This window comes from Hyaena hyaena, unplaced genomic scaffold (genome assembly GCF_003009895.1).
Source record: "Hyaena hyaena isolate Hyena2069 unplaced genomic scaffold, ASM300989v1 scaffold_364, whole genome shotgun sequence".
NCBI lineage: Eukaryota > Metazoa > Chordata > Mammalia > Carnivora > Hyaenidae > Hyaena > Hyaena hyaena.
This window is the reverse complement of record NW_024080996.1, coordinates 242,441-267,025: the sequence shown is the minus strand read 5'-3', so window position 1 is coordinate 267,025 and position 24,585 is coordinate 242,441. Positions and strand designations below refer to the sequence as shown.

The 24,585-nt window shown below is 49.0% G+C and overlaps 1 protein-coding gene across 4 annotated transcripts in view; it reads left to right on the top strand.

Annotated features, from left to right (window-relative positions):
- The window catches only part of PKNOX2 (PBX/knotted 1 homeobox 2), a 316,850-nt gene that overhangs the window by 262,524 nt on the left and 29,741 nt on the right, over positions 1 to 24,585 (top strand). For all 4 annotated transcript variants that reach the window (XM_039250244.1, XM_039250245.1, XM_039250247.1 and 1 more), the window contains 2 exons: positions 7,521 to 7,692; positions 19,514 to 19,702. In XM_039250244.1, coding sequence (XP_039106175.1) covers positions 7,521 to 7,692; positions 19,514 to 19,702 — 361 coding nt within the window. The remainder of the gene's footprint in view (positions 1 to 7,520; positions 7,693 to 19,513; positions 19,703 to 24,585) is intronic.

The window sequence follows — 24,585 nt, the reverse complement described above, 5'->3', positions numbered from 1 at the left end:
GAATTGGCACGTGGGCTTGTTTTCCCTGCCAAATGAGTCAGTGGATATGGGAATAGAAATTTATTGGAGCCGATGGTGTCAATGTTGCTCTGAATAAAAAAGGTGCCCACACACCTTTCCAGGGAAGTGGAACAAGCATTAATTGATAGCTTACTAAGTGCCAGACACTCTACATGTTTCTTCATTTAATCCTTACAATAACCTGCAAGTTAGGTGATATTATCCCTATTTTAGAAAAGAGGAAACTGAGGCTCAGAAAAATTCAGTAACTTGCCCCAAAGGCACACCCGCCCTCTCACCCTGAAGTCTGTGCTTATTTCAGACCACAGAGCTTCTCACCCGGAAGTGTGAGCGAGGTCGAGATAGAAACCCCAAAGCATTTCCCAGGATGCTTCAGAGGAAGCAACATTTTTCTCACTGGAGAGACCCACTAGGAAGCCTTGGTAGAGCGGGTGGCATCTTGAGATGGATTCTGAAGGTTATTAGGGGGACAGGCAGAGCCCCGGGAACCCGGTTCAGGTGGCAGGCACAGCAAGAACAAAGGCAAGCGCGAGAAGTCCAGTTTGCCGGAGTCGGCGAAGGGGGTGAGCAAGGAGACGAGGGGGCCAGAGGCCACCTGTGGTCTGCCCAACAGCACATTCTCTGCTGAGCCCCTTGAGAAAAGTACCGAAGCCTGAGGCCGCACCATGATATACCTGGAATGTTCATCTGAGGATGTGAACTTTATTTCATTAGCCTCCGGGAGGACTGTCACCAGAGTTGTCAGAACGAATACGGGCAATGGGCCTGCTGCCCTGAATAGATGCCCAGGAAAAAGCCGGGGGGAAGGGGGCGGGGGGGGGGGCCTGGAAAGTGACTCCAGGGCATTGTCTATGACTCTGTGATTCCTGTGACCTCTGGCCTAGGGCATTAGAAATAAAGGATCAAAATGCCAGTGTCTGGCTGGACTTCCAGTGGGGGGGCGAGCCTTTGGTGATTCAAGAGCTGCCCTGTGTTTGTGGGTGGAGACTAGGTGGGTCAGATCACGTGAGAGCCAGCCTCTTGGTCCCTGCTTTTCTCACCTTACACCACCTCACTGGCCAGTCGACGAATAATCTCTGCAGCAGTCAGACCCTGACCAGGCCTCTTGACCCACTGGCTCATCACTGAAAACCTCCACCCAGAAATCTGGCTGTCTTACTAACCATCGCACCGTCTGAACCGCCCACTCCTCACCCAGCCAGGCCTGGGAGGCTCTGAGCTCCCATTGGAAGATGTTGCCTGGGCTTGGGGAGGGGGTGTGAGAGGCAACGCTGAGCCTCCTCTGTCCATCCTCCCCCTAGCTGGACGAGTCTGGACTGCGAGGTGAGGTGCAGGAGAGGCCTGGGGGTTCCAAGGTCAGTGACGGGGAGAGGAGGTGGATAGCCAGGCAGGCTGCCACACACTTGGCTGGACCCATAATTGAGGTCTGCAGTCCTGGCCAAGGTCACAAGGGAAGGGATGGCTGAGAGGCTCAGAAGTGACAGAGTGGCATGACTGTGAATCACAAGGTTTATCACCCAGAAAGAGAACTCAACACTTATGTGCCTCCCTGCGTGTGACCATCCTCGCCGCCCCCACCCCCGCCCCCATCTGCAGTGCTGTTTCCATCTACGTACCTATCCCTGTCTCTTGTGTTCTTTGCATGTTACCTTCCCTGAGGCTCTATAGTTTTACATTCTTTCTTTTTCCTGTCCCTGTTTCTGTATTTCTGGTCCTCTAAGCAGGAAGAAATGTTAAAAAGTTGTTTGTTTGTTTGTTTTTTCCAAAAACCTACAAAGTTGCCCAAGGGGGGGAAGGAAGAGAAATAGAGAAGGGTCCAACTGTCTTTTCTTGAATCTTTTTAACAAGCTTCCGCCTTCTAGGGGGAACTTGAAGTCAAGTACAACAAGTATACGAATTACCAAGGAAGTGGGGGTCTCCATCCCTGGAGGCCTTTGGAAATGTTAGGGAAACCTATCAGGCCAATTTATGTTGCGAATATCTGTCCCGGGGGGCCTGGGCAGCTCAGTCAGTTGAGTGTCCAACTTGAACTTCAGTTCATGATCTCACAGTTCATGAGTTCGAGCCCCACATCGGGTTCACTGCTGTTAGCACAGAGCCTGCTTCGGATCTTCTGTCCCCTTCTCTCTGCCCCTTCCCCACTAGCGCGTTCTCTCTCTCTCTCTCTCTCTCTCTCTCTCTCAAAAATAAATAAATCTTAAAAGAAAAGAAAAGAGTATCTGTCCTGAGATAGAGAAGAATAAGATGCACTGTGTTGAGGCTCACCTGCCCAAGAAGGCTCTCAGAAGCCTCACCGGGAGAGGGAGTAGGGTAGGCGGGATTGCCTTGCCCTGAAGAAAAATCGGGGTTTGAGCGAGGGGTGGCTCAGCCTGTCTGCTGCTAGAGGGTGACGTTCACCGCTGCCAAAGGGCTTCAGCCAAAATCCTGCCCCTATCTCCAGTCTGTTCTCTGGACGAGGGGGGGCCAGCCCAAACTGGGCATTCCAGACCAGCAAATGAGTGATGTAAAAAACACGAAGGCAGAAATGTCAGAAGTAATTAAACCAAACGATGACTTAAACCCCTGTAGAAATCAACACATCCAGTTTAATCACCTTCTTAAGCTAGCGCAAGACTGCAAGTCTGTGGAGAGGGCTTCTTTATTTCTTTGGATCGTTAACAGAAACTGCATATCTTGAGCTTGATTTTGGTTCAGATGCTCCCGAGGAGAGGTGATGAGGTTGGGGGTGGCGGCAGGGCCTCAGAAAAGAGAAAAGAAATAATACAATGTTATTTGAGATGGTCTCTTCTCCCCCTCTCCTCAGCCGCATCTCCCCGCTCCCGGCTCCGTCGGCACTCACGGCTCCCCCCGCCCCCCAGCACCCAGACAGAGGCACACTGCTGAATGTGCTAAATTAGGCCATTAGAGAAATTCATTTCTCTTTATTAGTCTGTGTCAAATCCTTTTTATTAGTGGCTGGAAACGACCTCTCTTCTGCAGTAAAATGTCATGCCAGTTCACTCCTTTTATTTGTTCTGCACTGACGAGGCTCAAACTCTCACTGAATTAGTGCAGTGAGATTTATTTCCTCCAAATTTTGAACGGCTTAAGAGAGATTGGGGTGGAGGGGGCAGTCAGGCGGGAGGCGACAGGAGGAAAAGAGCGGAGAAAGATCTGGGAGGGAGAAGGTGAGCTCTTATGGAGGTCAAATGTCCTCCACTCTTTGGAAATAAAGTCTAATGGCCATCTTTCATATCTTGTTCATCATAGTCTGGGCCCTGGGGACTGGCTTTCCACATTCTTGCTTCTAGCCTCTGAAGGGTATTGATCCACAATGGGACAGATCTGGATAGCAGGAAGGGGGACTTCTTAAAAAACATTGTAGTTGGACAAACGGAAGCTCAGGGAAGGCCAAGAATAAAGAAGCAAATCCCACACCTAACTGGAACTCCTTCTCCCCATCCCTTGCCTGGTTCAGACAGGGCCATTCATGTCCCCGGTGAGTAAGACACTCAGCTCCCATGGTCCCTGCCCTATTTCACCCCACCCCACCCCAAGCCTTCAGCAAGGGCTATTGGAAAGGACTCCTTGCCGGTGGCTTCCGGCCTCATCTCCAGCCTTCTGGGGTGATATTGGAGGGTAGCTTAGAAATATAGGTCAACGCATAGCCTGGGCATCTGGGGAAGGGGCCGGGAACTGGGCTGGGAACAGCCTTAGAGGAGCCCATGGCATGACTACGGCCACAGAACCCAGCTGGGTCACTGGGAAACAGCTGGTTTCTCAGGAGGTAGGATGGAGTATTATCTCATGCATCCCCACGCTTGAGGTAGCAGGTGGCAGGTAGCAATCTGGGCTTATGGAGAGATCCAGGCAGGTGGACCGTGGGAACCACAGGCAGCTCACTGACGCTGGGTATCAGCCACAGAAAAGCTGTGGGCAAGCTCAGGTACCATCTGAGCCCCTGAGCTCAGGGATCTAGGGAGCAGAGCGAGCAGAAGCAGGAGCCTGGGAGAGCGATAAATGAGAAGAGAGATGTGGGAGCTGGGAGTGTGGCCCTGGCAGGGAGGGGCTGGAGAAAGGTGGCCATCCCAATATCCATGAGGTCTCTTCTGTGGTCCAGGGGCTCCTGGTTAAATGGGGGGTTGAGGGGAGGTGGCAACAGAAAGTATTTTTCCTTCTGAGAGATAGCAGAAGCCACAGAAAACACCCTGGATACACACACACACTGGGGAGATCTGACACCCAGAAGTGAGATGTTTATAAGAAAGAGCCCGGGCTGTGGCTCCTTATAGAAGATGCACATTATTCCCCGGCATGTGTGACAATGCCTCCACCACACCTGCGTTCCTCTTCTTCCTCATCGCCCTCCATTCCCATCCTGCCTACCTCGCTCCACATGCACTTATCTGGATTTTGTTCTAGAAACGTGCCAGGCTCCTTCCTATCTTTAGTGTTTTTCTTTTTTTCCTGCTTGGAATGCCCCTCCCTTGGATCTTTGCATGACTGCCTCCCCATCATCTGAAGCTTAACTTAAATGTCACCTCCTCAAAGAGGCCTTCCTGGACTACTCTCTGTCCTGCAGGGGCAAGAACAGTGGCGAAGAAGACTACTTTCCCCACTAACGCTAGTGCTGGGGGTCTCCATCACTGGCAGATTCCCTCTTCCCCACCCCACATAGCATTCATGCCGTGTACACAGAACACACAGTCCCCTCACACATACTGCATACAAATAACACAGAACGCATGCACACACACTGCATACAATATAGGGTGCATGCACACTGTATTCACAGCATGCAAAATCTGAACCCCACTTTCGTACACACAACCTCTATGTGCACACATACTGCATAGCTGCATTGTGTAGACACCCACAATAAAAACACACGGGACAGAACACTTACACAACACTCACACTCGCTCTCATTGACAGCCTGTATTCAACCCTGGCGCACACGCGTGCACAGGCACGCGCACACAGAGTCTATCCCCTCTCTGTTCAGCAGCTGCCCACCCTCCCTGCAACCCGTGAGAAAGGAATGTGCAGTGACCGGCGGCGGCTGCAGGGCTGGGGCGGGGGCGGCGGCCCCAGCACCTGGCACAATGCTGCGGATTATTAGTTCCTGGTAATTTAGTGCCCTTGTACAGAGTCGATTTGTGCCTTTCATTCCTAATTGATCTAGTGGCTGTTTAAATGGCAGCAGGCATCTGTTGAGAGTAGGAAGGTTCATAAGGCGCAATAATTCATAACACCGTCTGGAATTTGCCTTTCATGTCCCTCAGCTAAACCACTGCAGGGCTCTGCTTAAATTACAGCCACTGAGGCTTTCTTTGGTATTCCACTCAGGGCCAGGAGAATCTTGCATTAAACTGGGATCAGGTTAGATTAGACTATAATATGCTGCGGTATTAGTGGCTGCAAATGAAGACTTACACTGGAGTTTAACCCCTTCACCTGGTTTTTTCTTTGTCTTCAACTGGATAGGTAAGCGAACCCATTGTTGTCCCTACCGGCTTCCTGCGGGAGCTGAATAGATCTTCTAGCAACTGGGGACTACGGATGCACCATCCTTAGATATTGACCCTTTTTCCTCTCCAGACTGTAATGTAGGCTGCACTCTGGGGGTCCAGCTGTTTATGCATCCGCTCCCGAAACAAGCGTCAGGTGAGAGTGTCCAGGGACAGGCGGCCATGCCAGGCGTCTCGTAGGAAGCAGGAATTTCTCTCTCCTCATCCCCTCACTGCCCCTGAGCCTGAGTAGAATGACTAGGTTGTAGGCATGAGTGTGGATGGAACTAAGCCCTTTCTGTCTTTTTGCCCAGAATTATTAGAATCCCAATACAGGCTGTGAGGGGGTTCCCCCATCTACTTACAAACACTGTGTAGACTAGATATGCAGTCTTTCTCTTGCTGTGTTCGTAGTGTAGTGGAAGGAAAAAAGCATGATCTGTTTTCCTTTTCAGGACTTACTGTGTTCTCCAATAGGGTAGCCACATCTAGCTAGTTACATTAAAATCCACTGAAATTAAATAAATTTAAAATGCAGAGCTGCAGGCACCACAGTCGTGTTTTAAGTGTCTGTTGGCTGCAGACTACCATATTGGACAGAAGAGGTTGTAGACCATTTCCATCATTGCAGAAAGTCAGGCCATGCTGACTAGAATATCCCTGTTGGCAGAGGCCTAGGAGCCAAGCCCGACATACATACTTCCTCCTCTCCCAGCAAGCAGGGCTTAACCCAGAAGGAAAGCGCTGAACTGTGTGGTCCCAAGGGACTGAGGAGAAGCCCAGAGTGGGACGGGCAGATGCTTTTTTTGGAATCACAGTGAAAGGGAATGAGGCTGCAGGGTCCAAGGTCAGCAACCTGTGCAAACACCTACTAAGATCTAATTGTTCACACATGCTGCAGGGAAATAAGAATGATACACACTTATAAGTGCAAATAGGTACACACACATACAATATGCAACAAGCTTGTATTGGGATCCACATACCTCTTCTAGACTCGAGACGCCCAGTGAAGAATAAGGTGGGCTTGGTTCTTGCCCTCATGTAGCTCACAGTCTGGTGAGGAAGGCAGATAATAAAGCAAACAGCTCAGAGAGCCATCAGCATAGGGCAGGGGCAGGGGCAGCGAAGGGAGCGTCCCTTAGAGCCAGTCAGGTAGGTGCTTCAGCTTACATAATACATCACAGACCGGTGCCCGCGCACCCCACACATGCTCACACTCACACCGTCTTCATCTGGCCATTCGTCACCAGTCACCAAATATCTAGTAAGTGCCTGCTATGAGCATGTGGGGCAAGGTCCTAAGGGAACCGTGATCATTAAGACAGGGACAATCTTGGAAGAAAACAATGATGCAGATAGTCATCGAATCACGGTTGTGCTGAGTGTACGATGATAGAAAGGTGCAGGGAGATGTTACACATGTAACGGGGGTGTCTGATCTAAACTGAGTCAGCTGGCAGACTCTGGACAGATGGAGACACCTGCCCACTGCATGTGGAGGAATATTCCAGCTCACGCATGTCCCCCCGCATACACTTGCAGAAACACAGGTGTGCACATCTGTTGCCCTCGGCTGGCTCCAGACAGCCACAAATGGGTCTGTGACCAGGCACTGTCGCTCATGCCCCGGACTTTTCTGGATGCTTCCTACGTTTCCTTCCCGGGTTGACCCTGAGCCAGAAATGGACACTTATTTCTTTGAAAGAAACTATACCCATCATCTCTCACCAAATGTCCATGCAGCTTATCTGAGCAAAGAGAAGCGTCAGGCTCTCAGTGGGGAGGAACGGAGCCTTCTGATGCCCCAGGAACGAGGAGACTGGGTCCTCCATGCCAGGGTATGAAGTGCTGTCATCCAGCTGGCGCAGGGACTCAGGATGTTCTTGAGAAGTAGGACCTTGGGAGAAGGAGTGACGGGAATGTGGGAAGGGGCCCCGGTGGCTTCCAAGCCCAGCCAGCAGCAGGTCTCTGCGTGTGCGCATGTGTGAGTTCTCGATGTCCCCGCAGGCACCCTCTTTTCCCGCTCCTGACGCTGCTGTTTGAGAAATGTGAACAGGCCACCCAGGGCTCTGAGTGCATCACCTCCGCCAGCTTTGATGTGGACATCGAGAACTTTGTCCACCAGCAGGAACAGGAACACAAAGCCTTCTTCAGCGATGACCCAGAACTGGACAATCTGGTAAAGACCCTCCGACCCCCACCCTGGCTAAGGTCTTCCTACCCTCTGATCCCTCTAAATGCCCTAGAAATGATCCTTTTATTCATACATCCATTTGACAGAAAATGTGGGGTGCCCACAATGGGGCAGGCACTAGATGCACCCATTTGGCGGCTGAGAACAATTTCTGACTCCTTGTGCCAAGAGTTGCATGCCCTGGTCTTGCTCCAAAGGCCTTTTTTTTCTCTGCTCTCTGCGGCACCAACATCCCACTGCCCAGCACCCCTTGCAGTACAGGTGGGAGGGAAGGAGAAGCGTAGGAGCCAGAAGGTCTGGAGTCGCTGCTCGGAGGACTGGAGTCCCAGCAAGTTAGTAAATCTGCCTCAGGCTGCCTCACAGACGAGGTGATGGCTCATGTGCTACAGCATAGAGGGTGAAGGCCACGGGCATATTCAAACACATCAACGGAGAAAAAGAGCTGGAGACACAGTCATGTCGAGAAGGCCAGCAGATGTCCTTTCCATCTGGGGGACACAGACATGGCTCGTAAACCCCGTTTACCATCCAGATCATCCCAACAGGGTTTTTTTTAAGTACATACCACTGGAACCCACCACCTGGGTGTGATTCAGGAACTTTGGTAGGGGTCTGTGCATATATATTTTGAAGCCTCCTGGGCAACTGCAATCGACAGTAAAAGTTGATAACCACTACCATAGGGGACTTCTGAAATTCTCTTCTCCCCTGGCAATACTGCAGAGAGAGAGAGAGAGAGAGAGAGAGCAGTAGAGAAACTGCTCTGTCCAGTCATCACAATATACAGTCACCCCGGAATTATTAATTATTAACCACAATTCTTGATTTTCTCTGGGTGGATTACCCAGATCATGCACGGTGAATTTGGAAACTACAGAACTGTCCTCCGTAAATCGGTTGCTTATAGCGCTCACCTCTTGGATCCAGCATTTAGCTGATACCTGGTCCCCAACACATACACACACACACACACACACACACACACACACACACACACACTCAGAGCACCTGTGGAACAGATCTAAGTGACTTACATATCATTCTATTCTATGAATTATCCACCCCACTGCTTCTCTCAAGACTTGAACGTGATATTTTATAGAGTCCAGAAGAGCTGCCGAGAGAGAGATCCCCCCCGGCCTGGGAATCTGTGAAGTGTTAGAGCGGGACTGGTGTTTAGAGAGAGAGAGCACGTGCCAGAGAGTAAGCGCTGGCCTGGTGTCAGAAGTGCTGGTGTTAGGTACCTGAGGGCCCTGGGTCCACTCTGCTCATCCCTGGCCCTCCCTCTTTCCTGGCCAAGACTGAGCAGCTGTATTTCCTGGGAGCCCAGCCCACTGTCTGTCCGGTCCCTTCCAGGCTGGACTGGTCCTACCCTGCCCTTCAGCTGATCACCACCTCAGAACTGCAGCTGTGAAGCAGGTCCTTGGGATTTAGACCCACAGCAGCCAGGCAGCTGGGAGAGGAGGCGGCTCTTTCTGGGGGAGCCAGAATGTGCCTGGGGGGCCAAGACTCCCTCCTGGCACAGGACACAGAAAGAAGCTGAGGCCTAAGTTGGTAGGAAACAACTAAAATCAAGCCGAGTAATATGAAAGAAAGGAAACCTTTTTAAGAAGCAGAAGTCGGGGCGCCTGGGTAGCTCAGTCGGTTAAGCATTTGACTTCAGCTCATGTCATGGTCTCGCGGTTTGTGGGTTCGAGCCCCGCATCAGGCTCTGTGCTGACAATGCAGAGCCTGCTTTGGATTCTCTCTCCCCCTCCCCCTCTCGCAGACATGTGCTCTCTCAAAAATAAATTTATTAATTAAAAAGAAGAATCAGGGGTCGTGGGGTAACAAACCTCACATACCTTGCCCACCACTGCCTGCCAGGTGAGCTACCAAAGATACGCTGTTCCAGGATAACCTGGAAAATACCGGAAAGGGGCCAGCTCTAGGCCCTCCCCTTGCTAACACTGCCTGGGTCTCTCTGGGTTTTGTTCACTCAAAGAATCCAATTTCTTGGTTCAACCCAACAAAACTTGGTTAAGTGTCTGCTACACGCACGCCCGACCTAGGGATATAGATGTAGCAGCAGCTGCCCGGTGGCCCCAGAGCTCCAGTGTTGCCTGGTCTTCTGTCCCGGTGACTGGGCTGGGAGTGGGGCAATTGGGGGAACAGTCCTCAGACATCACACCCACCCACATGGGCCTGATGTGCCCAGATGTGCTGGCCATGGTCAACAGCTGGCTGACCCATCAGTCATTTAAGTAGACTGATGCTGGGTGGCTCCGTGGGTTAAGCATCTGACTTTGGCTCAGGTCATGATCTCATGGGTCATGAGTCTGAGCCCTGCTTCGGGCTCTGTGCTGACAGTGCAGAGCGTGCGTGGGATTCTCTCTCTCCCTTTCTCTGCCCCTCGCTCACTCACACCCTCCCTCTCTCTCTCTCTCTCAAAAATAAATAAATAATAAAAATAGACCAAGTAATTAAACAATAAAATAAAAACAAAATAATAATAACATAAACGAACAAATAAGTAGAGAGGGTTAAAGGAGCACTTAGAGACAGAGGGCCTGAGCCTGGCTCCACTGCTTATGCTCTGTGTGACTTTAATGACGTAACTCCCTTGAAGCTCGGTTTCTCCGTCTATAGATCTAACACACCCGTCTCATGTGACTGGTAACCAAAAAAAAAAAAAAAAATTAACGAGATGGCATGTGGAACCAAATGTCCTTTAAAAATGCATGGCATCCAGAAGGTTAATCTCAAATGCAGTGTCACTTAGGTGAGGCGATCCACCTTCCCAAACTCTCCTCCTGGCCATCAAAGGGACTGTGTGGCTGGGCCCCTAGAACTTTATTTGGGGAGCCAAGCAGCGCCCTTTGCCACCCCATTTGTAGTTCTGTCGGGAGGGGGCGGCTGAAGAGGCCAACCACAGGAGCCATCATTAGAAGAAGAATCATGTAGCCAGCACAGCCGAGATGCACATAATTAGAAATTAGAAAAAGGTCAGATCGCGTCATTATCAGCTCAATCAGCTGCTGAGTGCCACAGCCAGTTAATTTGGCATCTGTATTTTTTACAACCCCGTACACGTAGCCCAACGGACTGTAACTCTTTATCCGGACAGATATACTGCGCAGCGGAGCAGGGACATAAAATGAGAGACCCCAAGCAAATGAGCTGAGATAATTGAGAGATTTATTTTTTATATATATGTGTGTCAGGGCGGCTTTCCTTTGCCCTTGAATATTGACTTTCACAAATGGGATTGTCAGGAGGACGTGGGTTCCCCAAAACTTTGTCCCCCACCCTGAACCCTCGAGCCACACTCTGATCCCGCTTTCTCCCAAGCCCAGAGAGCCCGTCGGCCCCTGTCCTGCCAGACCCGCCATTTGGACATAAATCCCCCCCACACCCCCACACCCCCGCCACCAGCTGCCCATTCGCCATTCCTCCAAGCAAATCCCCATGCTGGCTGGTCCCTTCCCCTGATCCCAGTATTCTCCCAGACAAGTTCCCATGGGAATGGCTCACTGAGCTCTCCCAGAGCTGCCCAAAGATCAGAGAGGTTCCCAGATCGCAGGCTTCACAGGGAACTTCTTCCCTCCCCTGATGAGACAGCTGCTTCCACAGCACACTGCTGCTGGAAGAGACACTCAAATCACAAACCACTAGGGAGAAAATGACCACGGAGAGAAGCCAGTTCAGCCCATCCCACTACCCATTTTACAGATGGGGACACTGACGTCCAGAGAAGGGAAATAACTCATTAGGACCAGATCCCAGGTCTGCTGGCTCCCAATACCCTGCTCCTTCCAGGGTCACCCCACCTCTCTTCTTTCTGGGGGCAGTAACACCCTCATTTATAAATGCCACCAGCGTCTCCAGGCCCCACCTGCTCACCCCCCACCTATCCCCTGGCGCCCCACTCACTGACCCTCTCTACCTCCCTATTTCAGTGCCATGGGTGGCTAAGCTGGCATTCCCCCTGCCCCACCATGAGCTCCTTCCCTCAAGATCTCTCCACCCCAGTCCACATACCCACCCAGAGCTCACCAGGCCCATTTCTCAGCTGGCCCACTGATCCCTTGCTTGGACCCAGCAGCCTCTGACTGGCAGTTGGTAAAGTTTGTAAAATTTGCAAGTTCCCCAAACCCCTTTGAAAGGTAAAAGCTTTTTGTTTTATAAAATCTGATTTACGGGCCCCCAGTGCAGTACCGAGGGTTTATATATTATGCAAGATTTCAAACCGAGGCTGTAAAACGTACGGTTTCAGTTTCATGCATGGAATTTTTTTATGTGTAAATTTTTTAACATTTATGGGGCACGTTTTAATGAGACTCTGGTGTGGCTCAAGGGACAGATTATGGCTGCCTGACCGCAAAGCCAGCTCCAAAACGGGGCCCCCCCAGACTCCTGGGCCCACTCTAAAGAGGTAGGGCCAGAGGCCGGAGGCTGTGAATACGGAGGCGCAGGAAGGAGCCCGGCCAGAAGTCTGGGCCCACAGAGACCTCAGGCAGCCCCATTCAGAGTCATTCACTTCAGGCTTCAGTCCCACTGTCCCTACATGGGAACAGAAAATCTTACCAACACCAGGAAAGGGAAAGCAAATAAGCATAACCAAAGATAGTCATGATTAACATTTATAAAGCACCTACTAGGTGCCAGGTGCCATTCTAAACACCTTACAGATATTCTCTTATTTAATCCTTTTTTCAAACCCATGAGGTAGGTACAAGTATTATTATTATCCCCATTTGAAGATGAGGAGATTGAGACACAAGGTGGAATCACTTAGTTCAAGATCACACAGCCAGTCCAAGGCAGAGGGACGAATCAGGTACTGCACAGGTCTCGAACTCTGGCGCCCACACTCTCAACCATCATGTTGACTTCTAGCTCCTCCTTGGGTGCACCTGCTCTTGTTTTTAATTCCTTCTAGCTGCGTCTCATTTAATCCTCAGTACAACTCTGAGGGAGTCACTATTATTATTCCATTCTTCAGGAAAAATGAGAAAAGCAAAGTATGGAGATTAAGTAAATTGTCCAGAATTTCTCAGTGGGTGAAAGACCCCCAAGACTCAGCCTCCAAAGCCCATTGTTCTCAAGCACCCTTCTCTATTCAATTCTCAAGATAGCCCCAGGAGGTTAATTGTCGACATCCTCAAATCAAGGAGAAAATCAAGGAGTAAGAGGCCGACAGCGGAGCTGAGATTTGCACCAAGTAGGCCTAACTCCCAAAGCCCAGCTCTTTCCTCTGAGCCTCTTGCTTCTCCAGATTCTGAGGACATCAGAGGGGAAGTGCCGCATTATTGACTAAAATGTGATTTAGCTGGTCGTGCACGAAGGCTTCCCTAGCTGTTGGTTTTATGCCCCAATCGTCTGGCAGTCGATTGCGCCTCCTCCAGTCTTCCTTCCACATCCCGTTCCTTGTTCCAGTGACCCTGGACTTCCAACTGCTCAGATCTAGCTGGTCTGGTCGGGAACAATTCCTGATTAGAATTTAGCTTTGGCTGCCCTAACGACCCGCAGGAAATATCTGAGCCCTTTAAGGAATGCAAGTTTATAAACTCTTTTGTCTGTAAGTGAGGGAGAGTAGTTCCAGCTTCCTGACTCGCAGAAGGAAGAGAGGGTGAAAAGAACCTGTCCCCCAGGGAATGGGTACCACCTCCCTAACTGCCGCGTGGAATTCCAGCTCCCTGAGCGTATTGCCTATGTATCCCCACGGTGAGAAGACTCCCGTGAGATGATGATGAGAAGAGCATTTTGCAAATCATAAAGTGGTATGTATATAAATGTTTTTGGAAGGCAAGGATTTATGACTATCGAGTGAAGGCGCCACGTTCTTACAAGAGAGGCCACTTTTCAGAAAGGAGCTTGGTGGTAGTCGAGTGGGGGAGGGGTTGGCATAAGGAATGGATATTTATCAAATAGCCATTATGCACCCACAGCATTTACATACACCTTTTATTCGATTTTCCCACCCACTCAACAGTGTAGGGGCTCTCATCCTAAATTTTACGGATAAAGTTGTCCAAAATATGCAGGCAGGAAATAGTAGACTTGGGCCACCACACCGTGCGTCGTCAGAGCCAGCAAGCAGCCCTAGGTCCTTGTTCTCTCCCGGGACTGGTAGGGCTCGTGTGCACTGGTGTGACACTAAAATGCAACAGGGCATCTGGTTTTGCTTTTTTTTTTTTTTTTTGAAGGGTACTTCTCAGAAGAAAAGGGCTGTTTCTTTATTTTGAAAGAGCAAAGAAAGAAAGAGAAGCTGGAGGCGAAGCAACACTTGGGGGTAAAAGACTGAGACCACATTCATCACATTTGATGATGATATTAAATTAAATGGAATTGTTATTGCTCTTGAAGATTTGAAATAACTTTTTATACTACATTGATCACTTAGAAAAATAGTTTCATAAATCAGAGTTTTATTCTGATTTCGAAGCCAAAACCCAACATTTCAAACACGTAGGCTAGAGAATGATTTACTAAACATAAGTACAGAAGGAAAAACACTGGGAATGATTCTGTTTCCTCTAGCTGAATATGGAATGGCAATAGAAAAAGCCAACTGGATATTAGAAATCATTAAAGGAGGTTAAAAATTTATATGCATTTGGTTCCCCATGGTTTATAAGATATTTTCACATCATTATCTCCTTTATCCCTCAGCAGATCTTATGAGCTAGAGATGGTCATTATCCCCATTTTACAAATGAGGACGTTGAGGCCCACAGAAGTCATGGAACTGGCCCAGTAACATCCAGTTTGTAAACAGTAGGCCTGGATTCAGGCTGTCTATCAACAGCCCCCACATGCTTTCTGCTCTGCCAGTCTCCCCCACAAATGGTATGGCCGATCTTTTTCTCTAATATTGAATAGGTCCTACATATTCATTGCCTCAGAATACCATTATGATTTACTCTACCTTCTTAAATCTTTAAACCAAGCCCATTATCCTATGAAAAAGTAATCCTACAACTGTCCTTTGTCAGACCAAAAGATAGGTCCACTTTGGGCCACTGGGTGCCAGATCTGGTATAAGCTCGCTGTGTGTGTATTTCATTTGAACAAAACCACCTGCATAGATTTTGCTTTATATTTTGTCTTCTTGTACTTTCTGATTCTGTTTTAGTAGTATTTATTGGCTATGTTTTTTAAATAAGTGAATAAGTACAGGTACCTTACTGTGAGGTGAATGTGTATATGTATATCTAAAAGTAAATAAGTAAGTGAAATCTTGATGTAAAATGAAGAATAGTCCAGTAAAGGAAAGCTCAGAGACAGAAGGAAAGATGAAATGGAAGGAGAGGAGAAGAAGGAAGGAAGGAAAGGACGGAGGGAAGGAGGAAGGGAGAGAGGGAGGAAGGAAGGGAGGAAGGGAGGAAGGGAGGAAGGAAGGTTGGGAAAAAAGAAGAAAGGTTTAAAGAATTAGGATGATTTTTTCTGAAGAAGACAAAGCTAGATGGGCAAGTTATTCAAGCCAGATGCTTGTCCTTTGTATGGCACACAGTGAGACTCAATATTTGTATTGAATGGATAACATTAAATTAAGGGAGGTTGTATTGATGGAGGCACTAGGTATTCTTAGTGCTTGCAAAAGGCTGAGTAAGCTCTCTACATTCGGGCAGGAGAGATGTTGGTAAATGTAAGGGAGAACTTCTCAATCGGTAGACTGAGTGAAAATAGAGACCGTCTGAAGCAAAGGTTCTGGCTGGGAAAGCCTCAGAGGGGAGGATGCAACCATGTAACCCAGAGACTTTAGACCATCCACTCGCCTAGACACGGGCCCAGATCATCTCCTGGGCCCTTCCCAGCCCCATCAGTGAAGTGAGGGCACAAGTCCTGGTCATGTTCAGGGAATCAGAAAATGGAAAGCACCTGACAGCCCAACCCTCTGTATTTACAGAGGAAGAGGCAGACACCTACATCGGTGAGGTATTCTGACTCCTGTGTGCTAAGTCACAAGTAAGAGATGAGAAGCCAGAGCAGCTGAATGAGGGAACGTGACCAGGGAGGGTTCTGGAAATCCTAGACTTTAATGTCCCCAAAGCTATTTGGTCTTCGTGGAACCTCATACTTCCCATCACTGAGCCACTTCCCCCCTCAAAAAATCATGCACCCTTCAAACTGCTTTTCTGCATCTCCACAAATCCCAAGAGCCCGTCTTGAGAGTGAAGCAACAGAGGTGACCCAGCTTCATATCCTAGTGTTATCACTTACCAGCCGTGTGACTTTAAACCAGTAAAAATACCTCTGGGCTTCATTTTCCTCAACTGTAAAATGTGGGCAATCATGGTGCCTACTTGCAGAGGTGGTTCTGTGGCATAAATAAGATAAGACCTGTGATAGGTTTAACACAGTGCCTGAAACACAGTAAGAATAAGAAATGTCTGGGTATTGTTATCAATCAATAATGAGTCAATGAGCATTTATTCAATGCTTTATGTGGTGCTAATTACTCTGAAAGACATAAACCAAGGTATCCATGGCCAAAGTCAAGTAGAAAATTTAGAGCAGTTGTTCACTTGGTACCAAATAAGCCATTCTAAAGTCACGATTCTCTTCTTTGCCTGGGAGAGTACAGTCTCTTTTGGTCTCAGCCCCACAGAAGGAGCACTCCTTTAGGGCAGGACCTTAGGATTCAGCCCTGCGTGAAGACACAAAACCGTTGGCTTCTGTTTTTGAGTGACAATTAGTCTAATTCAGTGCTCTGAGAGCCCTTAATAGTTGAACACACTTCCTGTCCATCAGGCCATCCAAAAGCCAACCCAGAGACTACTCAGTAGCTCTCTCCACTAGAAATGCCCATGAAGCTCAGACAGGAGTGTGGCACTGGTGTCCAGCCACACAGCTCTACTCACACCTCACTATCAAAATTCTCTGGGAGAGATTCCCTGCCTTGTTTCCTGAGCATCAAGATGTTAGCCAATAGCTGGAAGGGTAGGATTAAACAAGGATTCCCTGTACGTTGCCTATGTCCACATCAATGGGTCTCAAAAGGCAGCAAGACCCTGCCCCTTTTTTCATTTTTCATTTTGTTGTCATTGTCGATCCACACGCAGTTCTAAGAACTAAGACAAAGTTCTGATTCCCTCCTTGCGTAACTGTAGTACCGCTTCACAACCAGGAAATTGACTATGATACGATCCACCAACCTTATTCAGATTACACCATTTTACATGCACTGACATGTGTGGTGTTTAGTTTTTTGCCGTTTTATCACATATATAGATTCATGTAAACACTGATAGTCGAAGTACAGAACAGTTCCTCCCTCCTCCCTCCCACCCCCTTCCGCTCCCCCTGGCCACCACCCATCCATTCTCCATCTCCACAATTCTGTCATTTCAAGAATGTTGGATACATGGCATCTTACACTATGCAACCTTTGGAGATTGGCTTTTCTCTCTTAGCATAATTCCTTTGAAACCCATCAAGTTGTTGAGTGTCTCAATAGATTGTTCTTTTTTTTGCTGACTAGTATTCTATGACATGTGTCTTTATCCATTCACCTATTGAAGTATATTTTGGTTGTTTCCTGGTTGGGGCTGTTAGAAACAAGGCTGCTTTGACTGGTTTTTGTGCCAACATATATTTTATTTCTCTGGGATAAATGCCCAAGAGTGCAATTGCTGGGTATATGGTAAGCATATATGTAGTGTTATAAAAACAAACAAAAACCTGTTATACTGTTTTCCAGAGTAGCTGAGCCATTTTTCATGTCCCCCGGTAATGTATGAGTGATCTAGTGCCCAGTTCTTTGCCAGCATTTGGTGTTGTCACCATTTTTTTATTTTAACCATTCTGATAGGTGTGCAAGCGATATCTCCTTGTGGTTTTAATTTGCATTTCCCTGATGGCTAATGACTACAGTGCCTATTTGCCATCTGTATATCCTCTTCAGTGAAATGTCTCATGTTGTCTTTTGCCCCTGTTCTAATTGGGTTGCTTCCTATGTTACTGTTTACTGCTGAGAGCTCTTTATATATTCTAGAAATAAGTCTTTTGTCAGATACATTTCTTCCAATCTATAGTTTGCCTTTTCATCTTCTTCACAGGGTCTTCTGAAGGACAAACCCTTTTAATTTGGGTGGGTTCTTATTTATCAATTTTTCTTTTTCTGGGTCAAGCTGATGTTGTCAACTGTAAGACCTCTTTGCCCACTCTTAGTCCCGATGATTTTCTCCCACATTCTTGTTATACAAGTTTATAGTTTTATGTCTTACATTTAGGTCTTTGATCCATTTGAGTTAACTTTTATACAAGATGTTAGATTTATATCAAGGTTCACTTTTTTGCTTGTGGATATCCAATTGCTCCAACATCAGTTGAGCAATGCTTTTTGGAAAAGCAATTTGGCAGTAGTTATCCTGAGCCCAAAAAATGCCCATAGCTTTTTTTCCTGTCACTTCTGGGAACTCACCCTAAGGAAATAATGCAGACACATGAATAAAAGCTGTAGGTTGGAAAACAGTCACTGGAACATTTTTTGCGAAACTGAAAAATTGGAAGTAACCTGAATGCCCAACAATCAGAAATTGCTTAAGGGTGGCACAGACGTGAAAAAAATATGCAATAATTAAAAATATATTTACTCAATCCTCTTTACCTGTTCAACAAATATTTATTCAGTTTCCATAGTGCTGGTGCCAAGGATAACGTGGGGAGCAAATTAGACACCATCTCTCCCTTCTAGAAGCTCACAGTCTGGAAGGGACAATAGAGAAAATAGTTCTGTAGCTGATAAAAATACATTTTTCTGGGTGGCTCAGTCAGTTCAGCATCCGACTTCGGCTCAACTCATGATCTCACAGTTTGTGAGACACAGTTTGCGCTGACAGCTCAGAGCCTGCTTGGGCTCTCTCTTCTCCATCTCTCTGTCCCTTCCCCACCTGCACACATGTGCTTTCTCTCTCTCTCAAACATAAATAAATGCTTTTTTAAAAAATGAAAAATACATTTGGTAAACTAAGGGGGAAAAACAGGAAACCAAACTGCATGCACAAGGTGAAAGATAAAAAAAAATAATAATCCTTGTTTTAGAGTGATCAAGAACAGTTATTGTCATCTTTTCCAACCCTCCTGCGGCACTTTTCTTTGTATAATAGTAACAGTGGTAAAGAGAAAAGCTCCAATTGAGAAATAGCTTCTTGCCACAAAAGGTTAGGAGTGTCCATTTGAAGAGGCGACAGGCACACATACAACAATCCAAAGGGCACGAGAGAAACCACCCCGGACAGCGAGGTGTTCCAGAGCCCAGCTAAGTCATGCTGGATTATTCAATCAGTCAACAAGTACCAGTGGGGGCATCTGCAAGGTGACCTGTATCACATGAGGCCCTCAGAGTACATGTTTAAGAATAGACAGTCCCTGACTTCTTCAGGCCCTCATGAGAAATTCTGATCTCAATCTTCTTCGTGCCTGTTCAGCACTTCACTTTCCCACTTGTGAATCTTTTCAACCGACCTAGACAGTTGTGAGGGAGGGCGTAACTATCCGCATTTTTCAGACCACAATGTTCAGAGCAATTGCCTGAGGTCGCACTGATGATAAGCGGCAGGGCCGGGGCTAAAGACCTGGCTTTTATCTCTGAGGTCTCATAACACCATTACTCAAAAACAGTTGTGTTCACCGTGGGCTCAAAGGATGCAAACAATCAGCGGACAGCCATAACTAGAATTTAAACCGGGTGGATGAGAAAGCATATCCCTACGGCAGGGGACGGGCCTCTCTCCCCTCATGTGCTCAGGGCTCAGGAGGTCAAGGCAGCAAGAGGAATGTGATCTGAACACCTGGGCTCACACATCCCCTCTCTCCCCAGATGGTGAAGGCAATCCAGGTCCTGAGAATTCACCTGCTGGAACTGGAGAAAGTCAATGAACTCTGCAAGGACTTTTGTAACCGGTACATCACCTGCCTCAAAACCAAGATGCACAGCGATAACCTGCTCAGGAATGACCTCGGGGGACCCTACTCCCCCAACCAGCCCTCCATAAACCTTCACTCACAGGTAACACACAGGGCTGGGCCCCATCTCCTAAGCCAGGTGTAGAAATGGCTGAAGGTTTCTGGTGACATAGGAAAGTGGACTAGGCACACTGGACCCTGTCAGCATAAGGGCCCTCTTCTGATCCACCCCTGCACATCAGCAGTACCAGAAAGCACCGTGCCAAGGCATTAATATCCCTTAGAAGATGACCACAGTGATTCCTGGCTTCCTGGCCCAAGATATCCTGGGACGTGTTGAGGTCCCAGTGTTGAGATGGAAAGCTTTCCTGGAGGATGAGGCAGGGGCAGAGCCGGGGATGGACTCCAACCTCCTAGCCTCGTGCACTTCTCAAGAGGGCTTGCTGAGCCCTCCATGTTCTGGAGAAGGACAGTTTGGGGAAGGTGGACCTTCCCTAAATCCTGCCCACTTAATAAACGAAGACCGCTTCCCATGCAACTGCTTCTCCCAGGTGGTTTCTAGTTGCTCACCCTACCCTGACTCATCTGTCTTCCTAAGGTTCAGGGCCACTGTCAATGTCACCTCAAGTTACCCCCCTCCCAAGAGTCACCCGCCACCTTCATCCTGGGGACCCGGGGATGTGGAATGGCAGCTATGTGTTCTAGGCGAGAATGGACTTTTCCCTCCAGGGCAGAATCTTTTTCCCAAACCTACGAGCTAAGAAAGCTGCCTGGTGATACCTTTCCATAAGACTCACCGACCTCTTTGTAAGCCCTAGCTCCCCATTTTCTTCCTTTCCCAGTGAGCTCTCGAGTCCAGGACAGACACATGGAGGCCCCCGGAGGCTTAGAGTAGCCTCTTCTCATGAGACAGTCAGGCTTGGGGAAAAGGATAAGCTTTCTAAGACTGATTGGTGCTGGAAGGAGCGCCTAAGAAAGGGGGTGCCATTCTTATCTCCAAGCTTTAAGAACCAACACCATCCGTTCAGGTGGGTAGAGGCAGGGGAAGGGTCGGGAGGGAGGGGGGGGGCTCAAGAAGGCCAGCCATGCCTTGCGCATATTGACTACAAGCGTTGCACCAAACGCACCCTAAAGGCTTCTCTGTGGGACCTGACAGTGAGTATTGCGTGGGACATGAGGGAAGAAGTTTATTTCCTCTTCCCATTGCTTGAAATCACCAAATCACTTTATTACAGATCTAAAAACAGCCGCCCAGGCTTCTGCTTGCTAATATTCTCTTGAAATAGACTCATTCCTTCAGAGTCTTATTGTACTTTCCCTTATGATCAAAATTAGCAAGAAACTTGCATAAAAGAGGACAATAATTGCTCAACGAGCATCTCGTTTGTAATTTATTAGTTTCTATTATTGTGGGTTACCATGGCGACGCCGTGCAGCCCCGGTGACGGGAGAGATGCAAGATAGGAGCTGAGGAGGCTGTGAGGCCTCACCAAATGGAGATGCACATTTTTATCAGTAATTTTCATGAAAATAATAAGTGAGGAGTTAATGAGATGGAAAGCCATCCTGTGGCTATTGTGAATTTTTTTTAAGTGTTGATCTAATTAGAATGCATCGGTCAGGAAAAGTAATGAGGATTTAGTGCCTCACAGAGATGTGAGGATCATATCAGAAAATTAGCACAAGTCTTTGGAAATAATCAGGTCCTTGGAGAGGCTCTGGATTTCCCCTCCTGGGCTCTCCAAGTCTACCTCGAGCGCTGACATTGGGAGTGTATCAGGGCAGTGGGGGGAAGGAAGGAGGGCCAGAGGGCTTAGCAACCACAGCGGCCCCCTCCAGGTTGGGGTCCCAGGGCAAGTTGGTCTGCAGCAAGCAGAGCCACTGGGGACGCAGGGTTGGCAGAGAAGGATGACACGGGCTCTGGGTGAGCCGCTGCCTGCGAAAGTCAGTCCTCCTGGGAAACCCCAGCATCCGGTGCCTCTGAGCTTTGAGGAGGGAGGGGAGAGAACTCTGATTCCCGTCATTGTAAATATCAGATCTCTGGCCGACAGCGAAGCTGGCCCTGGGGTGGCCACTGCAGAAAGTCTTCTGATCTGCTGCTTAGAAAGAGGAACTCAGACAATCGGGCAAAAACAAAGAGCGAGAAAGAGAAGAAAAGACACTTAGCAAGGACTCCTATTTGCAATTTCTCAAACTTGTCCCTTCATTGCCTGTGACTGCCACCACCTATGTAGTTCAGACTTCAGTGGGTAAATAAGATAATTACACACAGGCTGCTCTCAGAGATTCCTACTGGCTCCCCCTGTCCTCTCCGGCTAGCCCTCAGCCCTACACACACACACACACACACACACACACACACACACACCTACATACACATGCCTCTTAAGCTTCTGCTGCTCGATTTGCTGTCCTAAAGCTCTGTTCTTATCATTCTCCTGATCGAAAGCTCGGACTGTCCTCAGAGTTTTCGCATCCTATCACCCGATAGTCAAGGCTCCCTCCAGGTCCCCATTCTCCCAAGCCTGTCTGTTCGGGTGATGCTTCCACACCTCTGCAGGACCAAACCTAGCCTCCTCTGCAAGGAAAATAACAAGGCTACTTTCCCCTGGAGGCTTCTCTGGGTGCCCCATCCAGAAAGCACTTTTCTTTCTCTCAACTAATGGCTGGAGCACCGTGGGCCACTTGTATGTAAATATCACATGTGACTTTATCATGGAGTCCCTGGTGTAAGTGTTATTCTCTCCTCCTAGAAAACAGACATGTTTGGGGTACAGACAGTATTTTCTATACAATTATGACCCATGCCTGGCAGCGGCTAACCCACGGTCTTATGCACGGACGGCCAGTAAATATCTGTTGAAAGAAGTAAGACAAGGAGAAAGATGGAGACAGATCAAGAGAGGCCAGAGGAACCCAAAGGAGGGAAGGAGAAATCAGAAGAAGGATAAAGGGAAAGGAAGACAACTCTGTAGAGTCACATTCAAGCGGGGAGGTATAGGAAGGATGAACATCTGGGGGCGGGGGCAGCAAAGGGAAGGAGACACAGATGGGGGAAAAGGGAAGTGAGGCCCCAGAAAGACAGAGGCAGAGGCGGAAACGAGAGGGAAAGCCTGGCAGCCACGTTGGGATGAAAGGACAGTCCAGGCAGGCGTGGAGTCCGTGCAAAGCTGGGTGCGCAGAGGAGGGAAGCTGAGGAAGTGCGCCGTGTGCTGTCCACCTTCCCAGATCGGGCTCCTGCTGCTGTCCCCTGAGCTGCTGGGGGTGGGGGGAGGGGGGCGGGGCGGGTGGGGCCTTCCCGAGAAGGAGAGTCTCTGTTGCCAAGAGATTTTTCAGGGGAAGAGACAGAGTCAGGGCATGGGACCAAGTATGGGAGAGAAGAAAGAAAAGGAGTGCCTGGTGCGGGTGCGTATTCGTGTGTGTGTGTGTGTGTACGATGGTTCACATTTGTCATGGTCCGACCTTAATCCCCCCCAGCCTGAAATAGCCCCACCGAGCGCCAGCCTGGCCCAGGGAGGGGTGCCTCCCCTCTGGAACATGATCCCCAGGACCAACATTCCAGCCGCCTGCCAGCTTTGTTGCAAACTGCTGGCTCATGGTTTTCCCTGCTTGCTAATCATTCGGCCTGTGTGGCAAAGTAGGAGACATTTTTCCCTTCAAATTGGTCCCCCCCCCCCACACCAGATGCCGTACCGTGTCCCCATTCAGCTCTACGGCAGCTGGGCACACCCACAGCTTGGCCTCCCGTTCCTGAATGTGAACATTCTCTTGGGGCTGGAATCCGGGTAGGGAGTGGGGGAGACTGCTTCCACCAAGCGAGAGGGCTGAACCAGAGCTCCTGAGGAGCTGAGCCACAGCTCGGTTTTCCCGCATGCCCAGGAAGCTGTCCTGGACTGCCCGCACCCGAATGCCATCCAAGCTTCCTCATAGCTCGGAGCCCAGCTTCCCTCCGGGGCAGCCTCTTTGGTAAGGAGGCTCATTCTAGACTCCGACATGGGCTTCTCCTACCTTTCCCTAGAGGGCATGAACGAAACCATCACACTAGAGAGAACCTAACTCCCGCCTCGCTCAAGTATTAAGTTGACTTGAAATTCACCCTCCTTTCTCTGTAGGGATTTAAGCTGCAGCCCTATTGGGAGCAAATTGGACTGCCCCGCAGTTCTCAGCCACCAAGCATTTGGGGGTCACTTACTGTACGCACTGTGCTAGGTCCCATGAGAGCACAAGTGAATTGTCCAGAAGGAGCTCCCAATCTCAGTGTGAGGGAGCTGTGAGTCACTCCTGCGGGTCTGGATCAGTTATGTGAGCCGTAGAGTCTCCAGGTCAAGTGAACCCTGAGGAAGGCAGGAAAGGAGCAGCCGGAGACAGAGCCATAGGAAGAGGTCTGGATTGAACAAGCCACGCGTGTGGCTTCAGGTTGCCCCAGTCACCACTCGGCCTCCTTCCTCCTGTCCTGGGCAAGGCCCAGGCCCAGCCTGCACACCCTCAGGGCCAGGGTCTGTTCCTGCCCAGAAGCAGGAAACCTCAGCAAACCTTAGCATGGATTGGATGGGCCAGCAGGAAGATTTTGCCCTTTGTCATTGGAGAAGTTGCAGCTTCCCTGGCCTCGGGAGGACTTCCTGGAGGAGGGAGGTAAGGGTGGTATGCTATCTGGGAGCTCCAAAAGTGAGCGTTCCCTGGGTAGAAAGAAGTCTGGGAGATGGTAAGGAATGGAGACAGCGTTTCAGAATCCCTGGGGAGAAGCAGGTAGAGGAGGAGGGGCCGTTCACTGTCGCATCATGCATGTGTTCAAGCACCGCTGAGCCTGCTGAGTTCCAAGGATATCAAAGTGGATATAAGATGATCTCTGGCCTCCAAATGTAATAATGGAGTATCTTGCAGCCAAGTTGTAGGGGGTTATGCTTTGAGGCTGATAATGATGGCCAACCGCCAAAGATGTGAGAGGTAGCGGAGAATGTAGGCGACGGGGTAAGGATTGAAAACATG